At 37.0% G+C, this 11,241-nt stretch overlaps 1 protein-coding gene and 1 long non-coding RNA gene across 2 annotated transcripts; one reads left to right on the plus strand and one right to left on the minus strand.

The window, feature by feature from the left end:
• Positions 1–592: 592 nt before the first annotated feature.
• Positions 593–2,575, plus strand: LOC145122242 (uncharacterized). The gene is made up of 2 exons (XR_013714620.1): positions 593–1,401; positions 1,528–2,575. It is a non-coding gene; the product is annotated as an uncharacterized LOC145122242 (long non-coding RNA).
• A 901-nt stretch (positions 2,576–3,476) lies between these two features.
• LOC145120774 (luminal-binding protein 5) lies at positions 3,477–6,791 on the minus strand. Its single transcript, XM_079056568.1, has 6 exons — positions 6,635–6,791; positions 5,712–5,979; positions 5,411–5,625; positions 4,597–5,319; positions 4,267–4,504; positions 3,477–4,176 (listed from the first exon to the last, which is right to left on the minus strand). The coding sequence occupies exons 1-6, from the start codon at positions 6,672–6,674 to the stop codon at positions 3,675–3,677; spliced, it is 1,986 nt and encodes a 661-aa protein (XP_078912694.1). The 5' UTR covers positions 6,675–6,791; the 3' UTR covers positions 3,477–3,674.
• Between the last annotated feature and the right edge of the window lie 4,450 nt (positions 6,792–11,241).

An 11,241-nucleotide genomic window follows, 5' to 3' on the forward strand; every position in this document is an offset into this window, starting at 1 on the left:
TTGTTTGGAAATTAGAACTTGGAAGTTAAAACTTTTTGTTTCTAGCTAGTACCAGTACCATTTTTATCATTTTATGTATGAAACTTTATATCTTTTTGTATGAAACTTTAATCTTTTTGTTGGCAATTTTAGGTTTCTATGTTAAAAGTATTGTAATTTGTGTTTGGAAAATTGCAACATTAAATTATTTAAGGTAATACTTGGTTCCCTCGGTTTTAAAACCGAACCAAACCGAATTAGAATTCGGTTTTTGGTTTGGTCTGGAGAATTTGAATTCGATTTGGTTCGGTTTTCGAATTGGACCAAAAAAATTTCAAACCAAAGAAACCATAAATCAAACTGATTCCCACCCCTAATATAAAATATTCACAAGTATTAATCTCCTCCCTTCTTCGATTCCAAAATGAACAACATGATCTTGAGTCTTGACATATCATTTGTTCAATTTAATTGATATTAATTATATATAGATTAATTTACAATCCCTTAGGGAACGGTACATTTATTTCATTGGCTAGAATTTTTTTTTTCCTTTTTTGCTATGTTTTATTTTATTTATCCATTTTTTATTCTACAATGGATTACACGTGTAGATAAGTGAGGCCTTACCATCTACGTGTCCTTCTCTGTGTCCTTTCTCTGTTGCTTTTGTATTGCCATCACACGTTATTCCATCGACGATGGTTTAATGGCACCGACTGTATATCGCCTTCTACTCTTTCATTTACCTCCTGCTTCATATTCCACCACTTTCTTTATGAGATAATTTGGGATTGACTGTTCGTCTTCATCGGCCCGTTTAGGTTTGGAAGAAAAATCGTTATCGCCCTTTACCGGAGCTATGACGGTGTCCGCTTTCTCGACTCCGGCTCCATCTGCTACGCTGATTTCTCTTGCTTCACACTGATTTCTCTTTCTCAGTTAACCATCGTCCCTTCTCCACCAGTCAATGATGCTCCAAACAAAGCCTGATCAGACAATCCAATTTGGGGGGAAAAAGTTCTTCCATTTACTCATTCAACCCCGTCATCTCAAATCTGGACTGGGTTCATATTTCTTGACACCCATCCACTCTGTTTTCATTTTCGTTATTTCAGTTGTATGTGTTTTTTTTCTCATTTTGATACACAAATTGTTGCTGATTTGTGTTCGAATATGATTTCATGCTTTGTAGGATAACCAGAAGAAGAAGTTGCCAGCGAATCAACATCAACTTGTCGTTTCTGTTTCAATCTTCCAGGATGAAATCAAACGTTTCAGTTGAATTGAATCGTAGGGTTTTTTTTGTCCAATGGTATCCAAAAATCGAAACAACTGTTAAGGAATCTAGAACCTTGATTCATTCCAGTAATCTTTGGCTTCGATTGGGTGCGACATAGCTTAAGAAAGAAGTGTGGTAAGGTATACAATTTTATTTTGTCTCCCTTTCTATAAATTAACAGAGGACTTTTTTTCTTTACAAATATGTTTCTAAAATGATGTTATAATTGAATTCTGCTACTAAATGTGTGTGGTTGGTGTTTTCAGTTGGAAAGAAGCAAAATCTCAACTTAGGTATACTCCATGACCTTTCTTAAAGATTTAAAGGCTGACATCTGTGTTTCTAATTGTGGCCAAAATCCATTTTCTTGAATAAAAAATGACTTATAGTTGACATCAATGCTTTCAAATGCTCCTTATAGTTGTGGTTGGACTATTGATGGTATGTGTATATTTATGTATTCCCTAAACTTCAAAAATTTTCATTCACGTCTGTCTACTGTAAATTACAGAAACACGTTAGTCACAAGGTGTTTGGGCAGAATATATTGTGAAGAGGCAAGATGCTCAGTCACAGAACAGGGGTGTAACAATTGAAGATTTGCAATTGAGTACATATTTGTACTTTATCTCTCAAACACACACAAACCATTTTATGTGGTAAATGGGAGTGGATATTTTTCTTTTGTCATTTTAAATACATTATTTTAGAATTTGCTAGATCATGGAGTACCTATGGAGAGAAGTCACTCATAAATCACTCATTATATTCTCTATAATTAAATTACAAGGTTTGAAATGATATAACTAAATTACAAGCTTTGAAATGATGTGAGTATTGGAATGGTTGCTGTTAGCTACATTGATAAAAGTTGTGATTTTTGTCTTATTTTCCGTATGTTTCTGTAGCAACTGATATATCGATTCAAATGAATATGTATCTGTGTATTAAGTCAGGTGATTGCTAATGAAATGTCTTAAATACCTTTTCTCAACCTTATTTTAACACATGAAGTAATTTATTTTGTTGATTGTGTTATGCAGTCTTACAATGGGAAGAAAGATTACAAGTTTGGGTTTAGGTTCGTGTACGCATTCAGTTTTATTTATTTATTTTTTGTGAAAATCTACCAACATATAGCATTGCATTTTTAGAAATATCAGGTTTAGCATATAGAGCATTGTAATTTGATTCTTTGTAAAATTACCAAACATTTAACATTACATTTTTCTTATACCAATATGGAAAAAATTAGAGCCACTATATGTAAAAGCATTGTAAAGTTTGTTGCTATTTTCGGTTTTTTTTTAAAAAGGCTATGAAATACCCTCCAACCCCCACAATTCCCCAACACCAGTTCTTTTATATTTTATGTTGTTGCCAGCTCACGCTAACCCCAATGATGAGCTAGGAGGAACTACACAAGAAGACCAACACACAAAGATAGAGTTAGGAAGAATACAAAAAGTGGCGGATCCATAATTTACATACATTTGGGTCACAAAATATTTATCAAATAAATTTTGGGTCGGTCAAATCAATTATAGTTTTTCGGGTTGGTCAAATCGGTTATAGATTTTCGGGCCGGATCAAGCCGTTTATTAAACATATTTAGTATTTAAGGGGTGTTAAATGTCAAAAAAAACTTAAATTAAGTTGGGATGTATAAATGGGTCAAATATAATTGGGAAAAATCATAGGGCTATTGTGTTATTTCTGCAAGTATGAAAAGATAAAAGGATTTAAAATGGGATATCTTATGAAACATAGAGCATAGATTAGGGACTAAAGGTATGACATGTGATTGAATTAGAAACTTACTTTCACTTACATTTTTTTCCCATGCTTTTCTCTTCTTTTTCCTTTTTCCTTTAAATCATGTCAAAAGAGAGCAAATGACAAGTTTGTCCTTCCTTGTCTCTTCTCACTCAATATATAGTTAGGATCATCTAGATCTAACGGGCTACCATTATGTATCTAGACTGTTTTATACAAACATCTAGTACTTTCATGGCTCCAAACTCTTATATAGAACTTCACAAATCATGATTTGAGTACATTAATCCCCACATTCGTATTTTACACTTGGTTGTTTGGTAACCTTTAAATAGGACCATTTAGAGATCACATCTGAATTTGTCAGCATAAAGCCTTAAGACTGTCTTTGAATGGTTGGTTAAACAACCCTGTCTTTTACCAATAAAGATGTAGGAAATAGCAATAAAGATGTAGGAAAGTCGTTTAAACATTAAATGATACACAAATTCAAGAGTTTCACTTCACTTAGACTAAAAATAAACCAAAGTGAGCATAATAAAACCTCAACTTTCAAGTTCAAGTAATAATCCAAAATTATACTACAAACCCTATCTTCTCTCATCTCCTCTATCTTCTCTCACCCCCCAAAAATAACCTAAAGTTCATCGTGTTCATCATCATCTTCCGTTGACTCAGCTCCACCACCTGGAGCCCCACCAGACCTCTGATAAACAGCTGTAATAATAGGATTACAAACAGCCTCAACTTCCTTCAACTTCTCATCATACTCCTCCTTCTCAGCCGACTGATTCTCATCCAACCACTCAAGCGCCTCCTTTGTTGCCGACTCAATCTTCTCCTTCTCATCACTCTCAAGCTTATCAGCCAATTTATCCTTATCACCAATTTGATTCTTCATATTGTAGACATAAGTCTCAAGGGCATTTCTGGCATCAATCTTTTCCTTCACCTTTTTGTCTTCTTCAGCAAACTCCTCTGCCTCCCTAACCATTCGTTCAATCTCCTCCTGACTCAATCTCCCTTTCTCATTTGTAATTGTTATCTTCTCTGATTTACCAGAAGCCTTGTCCTCTGCCTTCACGTTCAATATACCATTCGCGTCCACTTCAAATGTCACTTCAATTTGTGGTGTTCCCCTGAAAATACAATCAATTATGTTTAGTTTTTAAGTTTAAGTTTAAGTTTAGCCCCTGAAAAACAAAAATATTGACAAACAGGTCACTAACCTTGGAGCCGGTGGGATTCCAGAGAGATCGAATGTTCCGAGAAGTCTACAATCTTTTGTCATGCTTCTTTCACCTTCGTAGACTTTAATGGAAACAACAGTTTGTTGATCTTGATAAGTTGTGAAGACTTGTGATTTTTTAGTTGGAATGACTGTGTTTCTTGGGATCAATTTCGTCATCACTCCCCCAACGGTTTCGATTCCGAGAGTAAGAGGTGCCACGTCCAAAAGAAGAATATCTAGTAGTAGCATACATTTATTTGTCAGAATATAATTTTATTTTTAATATATAATTCGTAATAATAAGAAAAGAATTGAATTACGGGATTACCTTTAGTTTCGTCACCACCTTCACCGCTCAAAATACCTCCCTGTACGGCGGCGCCAAAAGCGACGGCCTCATCGGGGTTCACACCTTTGTTTGGTTCCTTTCCATCGAAGTAATCTTTTAGAAGCTGTTGGACTTTTGGGATTCTGGTACTTCCACCGACGAGGACAATTTCGTCAATTTGGCTCTTTTGTAAACCGGCGTCGTCCATGGCCTTCTTGACGGGTCCCATGGTTTTCCTGAACAAGTCGTTGTTGAGTTCTTCGAATCTGGCCCTGGTCAACGGCTCTGAGAAATCTACACCGTCAAAAAGCGATTCAATCTCGACTCGGACTTGATGTTGGCTACTCAAGGCTCTTTTGGCTCGCTCGGCTTCTCTTCTCAGCTTTCCAAGAGCTCTGTTGTCTTTGCTGATGTCTTTTCCGTGCTTCTTCTTGATTAGTTTGATGAAGTACTCCATGATCCTTTGGTCAAAGTCTTCGCCTCCAAGATGGGTGTCACCGTTTGTTGAAAGAACCTCAAAAACGCCATTGTCGATGGTTAAGATACTGACATCGAAGGTTCCACCACCAAGGTCGAATACAAGAATGTTCTTTTCTCCTCCTTTCTTGTCAAGACCATATGCGATGGCAGCAGCTGTGGGTTCGTTGATGATTCTGGCAACGTTCAAACCAGCAATCACACCGGCGTCCTTTGTTGCCTGTCTTTGGGCGTCGTTGAAGTATGCTGTAGGAAGGAAGAATCGGAGAAGTAAAGAAACAGTTTGAAGGACATCGTTCTTCAAGGGTACAAAAGTAAATTCTGTTGTTTTACTAACCTGGAACTGTAACAACTGCGTCCTTGATCTTCTTTCCCAAGAATGCTTCGGCTGTCTCCTTCATTTTGGTTAGAATCATGGCGCTGATCTCTTCAGGACTGAAAACTTTTGTTTCCCCACCGGAAAGTTTAACTTGGATGTACGGCTTTCCATCTTTGTTCACGAGTTTGTAGGGGACGAGTTTCATATCCCTCTGGACTTCTTTGTCCTCAAACCTGTCACACAAACATAAATTGCTCAACATTGGGAAGAAACATGATTTCTGATATCTAAACAACAAGCAGATTGGAAAAGTTCATACTTTCTCCCGATGAGTCTCTTGACATCAAAGATGGTTCTCTCTGCGTTTATAGGTGCCTGATTCTTTGCTGCTTCACCGATCAGCCTCTCAGAGTCTGTAAAAGCCACCCATGATGGAGTGATACGGTTTCCTTGGTCATTGGCTATGATTTCGACATGGCCATTCTTGTAAACACCAACACACGAGTAGGTAGTTCCAAGATCGATCCCAATAACAGTTCCTAACTTGTTGGCTTCTTCTTTTGCAATGGAAATTGCAGATAGGCAACCTGTAATACATTAAGGTTAGTACATAAAAAGGACACATCTTCCATGAAAGATAAAACTATCAGAACAAGCAGTTAAGAAAATGGTTTAGGTGTTGTCAATATGCTGTCTGATTATAATAACAGATCAAAATCAATTGCACATTAATAGGACACAGATTTGATTATTCAATGTGACACGTTGTTAGCATGTGTGTATCCCATAGAATCATAGACACCTCATCCATCAGTGTACAAAATCAAACTAGAAAAACCGAACAAATTACCACTACTTAAGGAACTGTCCATCGCTAATCTCCATATGGAGATTTCATAACTTTATTTAAGATCACATAAAGTTTGTTCTTCATAAAATCAAAAGGAAACACAGAACAACACTGATTAATAAATGTACAGAAAGAGACTAATTAACAAATGTAAACATAGTAAGTGCTGAAATTCAAACAAATTCGAAATGAAACCATCACAGTTTCGTCAGATCTCAAACAAAACCGACTCCAAACAGCATTGAAACAGCAAAACCAATTCACAAACAAGCATTTACGCATATCAAGGCTAAATCTACATTCGTACAATCCTTCCTAGATTCATACCAAAAGAATCAAAAAACCCAAAAACAGTAGCAACTGTAACAAAAATCAATATCAGAAAACTTTACCGATTAAGACGATCGCTAGCACGATGCCGGAGCGACCCATGCTTCACCTCACTGCTCTATAGATGAATGCTCTTATTATATCCGGTGTAATTAAAGGGTTTTGAGCTTTGAAATAGGGAAAGGGTTTTCTTTTCTGAGAACTCAGATTTGTGCGATTGGGAATTTATATTACATGAAATCTCGCAGGATGTACAAGCGCCTACATTAAAGCGCGTCGATTTTGTTCGGGTCTCTCGCGAAGACACTCTATTGCATGTCATCGATGATGACGTGGACCAATCAGAACTCAGGTATGGGTGTTGTAGCCAATAAGGATGGATCTCGTGTTGTGCCCTACGTGCTGTTGCCTCATTGGGTTTGCCTCATCATCCAATTTTTCATTAACTGCAAATGGGGTACCTGGAGTTTAGGGTATTGTTGTTGAAGCCCTGAAAGTATTTATTTATTTCGACCTGAACCCTTGATTTATTTAATGTTCAAATTTGATTAAAACAATATTGTAATATACTTGAACAAAAAAACAGCATATAAAGTATAAATGAATATTTATATAATAAATTAACGATTGACTCCAAATAAAAAGATGCTTTCATGTTTTTTAATAAATAATGTAATATATTGTCTTTCAACCATTTAATATAAAAAGTTATAATTTTATATTATTTTATGGAAAAGTTACACATAGTAATTCTCTTATACCTTAGTTGGCTAAAAAAATATGTCACGTTGATTGGTAAAATAGAGAAAGTATTTTGTTTTCGGTACCACATGTGTTAATAGTATCAATTACATTGTTTTTGTTTTATATTAATCAATTCAGATGATACCAACAATTAATTATAGCTTAAAATGTGTTGTTTTCTTCCGTAAGGTTACTTTGTATTGACTATCTTTATTAGTTAACTATAAGGGATTCTTCTGTGTTGCGGGGTTGGAAGGTGTTGCTTTTGTGTGAAATTATAATATATTATCTGAATTGCATTGTTATCCTCTACAATTCTCCCATTTACAAACGCATAATAGTCAAATATGTTGTAGTATGCTATAAAAAATGAATGTACATTGCTATTTTTTAAGTACATTATTATAATTGAAAAAGTTTTTTAAAATATATTGTTATGATAGTTTTGATTTGAGAAAACTTTGAAAGTTTACCTTTTGACGTGAACAACATCCACAATTGGTTTCTATGTATCCACTTGTTCCTTTGTCAACAAACTTAGGAAAAAATGTGGGAAATAGCAACATGCTCTTTATTCTTTACCGATAATATTACGAAATGAAAATAGCATGCTATTTTTGCCTTGAAAATGAAAGTAGCATGTTGTTTTTCCCAAAATTTGAAAATAACATGCCATTTTTTGCCTTAATTCTTACAAAAAATTGAATAACAAATCCAAACATAATTAAAAAAAATAAGTAGGTAAATAAAATTTTAAACAATCTATTCGATTACAAAACAAAGACTGTCTTTAGCATATCATGATTGTAACTCGAAATCACATGAATTTTCGTTCTCATAGAAATGATTTCATCACCTGCAAACGTCGACCATTTATATAAATGTACAACGATAAATCAATTTTTTTCTTTTTATACGAATGCATTATATGCTATTTTCTGTGCAGCTTCATTTTTTATGTAACATCCCGACTCCCAAGTATAAATTTAAAGCTTTTATATTCATAATTTTTGGACCTACTCGACGAGTTGGTTGCCCCAACTCGTCGTGTAGAAGCTCATCAGGCCGCGTGGTTTATGGAACCTACTCGACGAGTTGGAGGACCCCAACTCGACGAGTAGAGGTTGTGCATGAAAACCCTAATTTTTAGGGTTTGCACCCTATTTAAAGGACCTTAAGTCCTCCCTCCAGCCTCCCTTACCACCTTCACGTCCAGAAACAAACCGTAATCGAGCTAACTTCCTATTTTGAGTTTGTATGACGCTAAAGGGTGTGTGTTTGGTGCATTTCTTGAAGAGACTTGAAGATTGAGAAGCTTGGAACGAGAATGAGCTTGTAGATCCAGCATCTACTTCGTTTTGGCATTCATTTGAAGGTAAAAAGTCATTACCTTGATCATTTTCTTGTTAGATCTCTCCATTCATGAGTTTAGGGTCATTTCTAGCTTATTCTTGAGGCATTTCTGGTATTGAGCATGTTTTGGAGTGAGGAGTTCGGATCTGGACTCCTTTAGGTCCCTATAGTCATAAAGTTATCGACTTTATCAAGCTTTGATCCTTCTCCATGCCCTAAAACTATTATCAAGCTTGGTTTTAGCATTTTAACCTCATGAAGCATTGCATGCACGTAAAGTTGGCAACTTTACGTGGTAACTACACCCTAGGAGGCTAGATCTACAGTTTGGACCCTTGGTTTCGCTCAAAAGCGTATGAATGAGAAAAAGGGTTGAAGGAACTCGACGAGTTGCATAGCCAACTCGACGATTTGGTTAGGGTTTTCCCATGCTTTTGGACACTGCATGGACTCGACGAGTTGTTTGGTAACTCGGCGAGTTGACTCGAGTTTTCGGTTTTTTTAGTTCTAAAGGAACTCGACGAGTCAGTAGATGAACTTGACGAGTTGGGTCAACATGGACTGTTGACCTTGATCGTTGACTTTGACTTTGACCAAGGGTTGACCCAGTTTGACTTCTGAGGGTATTTTGGTAATTTGGGACTTGATGGAATTGGTTCATTGGTGGTTGTAGGTGTTTAAGTTTGGAGCCGTGTTTCGGGAGTTTGGTCTTTTCAGTTCAGTTTGACATTGTGAGGTGAGTTGTCCTCACTATACTTAGGGGTCGAAGGCACCAAGGCCGGCCCATTGGATCTGATATCCTAGTAGTTGTTGATATGTCGAGTATGAGTTAGTTATGCATGCTAGTTTGTTATGCTAGTCTGGTAGGTATATAGGACTACCTGTGATAATGTCTGATTATCTGTATGCGCATTTAGTTGTTACATGTCGACATGTTGTGTTATGTTGTGTGGGTAGGGTTGAGGTTGTACTGCTCCGTGCGGTAACCAACAAACCCTGGAGTATGCCAGATATGATTTGAGGGCCAGGGAGAGCATGTCGGACTCATACCGAGGACTTCTAAGCATTACAGATGCGAGCTGAGGGCCATGGGAGCATGTCAGACTCGCACTGACGGTCGAGGATTTAGATTCCAGTCTTAGGACTGAAGGGGCAAGCCAATCATAAGTTGTGGGCTCGAGAGCAAGTCAGACTTATGATGTGGGCTCGGGAGCAAGCCAGATGTGAGCTGTGGGCCTGAAAGGCAAACCAGACTCATACTGTGGGCTCGGGGGTAATCCAGTCTGCAAAGTTGTGGATCCATTACATGTTGTTAATATGTGTGCTATTTGTTATGTATCGGTATTTTGGGGGAACTCACTAAGCTTCGGGCTTACAGTTTTGGATTTTGTCTCAGGTACTTCGGATGATTGCGGGAAGGCGAAGACGTGATCATGCACCTCCTCACATTTTATGATCTTGATTTCTGGGATATTCTGATATGAAACTATTTTGGAAACATTTTGTAATAAATAATGATTTTTGGATGTTTGAAAAAGTTTATAAATTTTTTTGTGAAATTTATGGATGTTACAAGTTAGTATTAGAGCCTTGGTTTGATTGAATTGGAGGAACACTCGTGTGAATCCAGTCTCAAACCAAGGAAAGGGTTTTTAAATGATTTTAAATGGTTTTCAAAATACTAAAGGAGCATGCAGAGTGTAAGATCAGTCGGAGCCAGTAAGTAGACCCCAAAATACCATACAGATATTTGATACTATGATATGTTAGAACAACATGCTAATGATAGGCTAGGGATCTTCAGGAATTGCATGATAGAATTTCATGATTATATGATGCCTGATAGCCTAGAGTTTTCCTTATATGAAATTGACATCATTACTGTAGTTTCTTGGTGTATGCACCATAGTTGTACATAATTAAGATCTTATAGCCTGGGAATGTTTGGTTTGGCCTTATTTCCTGTTCTTGTTTTATGAAGGCCTTAGGGTAGGATTAGATATTCGAATGTCTATAGGGTCCAGCGTTATGTATGACTAGCATACACGAGTGCTGCGGGGTTGGTGGAAGTTTCATTGATGAGTTGTACGGGGTCTGTCAGCCAGTTGTGAGATATTTAGCCTTCCTCTAGGAGTGAGGATTTAGCGTTCGCCTCTGCGCATGTAAACGGTTAAGGTGTGGTGATGATCCTTGAGACAAAAATGAGTATGTGTGGAAGGTAGTATGGGCCCGTACTACTGAAAGAACAGGACCCATACACGTAGCAAGGAAGTCACAACCCTTAGGGTTTAGTTGGGAGTTAGTTCCCCGTTATTTATGCGGATTATCTGATATCTTCCTGGTGTGTTTTCAGTATGGTGGTTACGAGGCAATTTGAGACCGGATTCGGGTCAGGATCAGGAGCTGGCAGTCAGGGCGGGCCAACATTGACAGAGGATCGTGTCAGGGAGATCATGTCACAACTAGCAAATTAGGGCTAGGATTTCTATCATTGTACAAGATAATTTCTTTGTGTAATCTTGTAACCCTACTTTTGGTATAGAATACTATACAAGTTTATACATCCAAAATT

This window comes from Lactuca virosa, chromosome 6, assembly GCF_052849685.1.
Source record: "Lactuca virosa cultivar CGN04683 chromosome 6, Lactuca_virosa_CGN04683_v6, whole genome shotgun sequence".
Taxonomy (NCBI): Eukaryota; Viridiplantae; Streptophyta; class Magnoliopsida; order Asterales; family Asteraceae; genus Lactuca; species Lactuca virosa.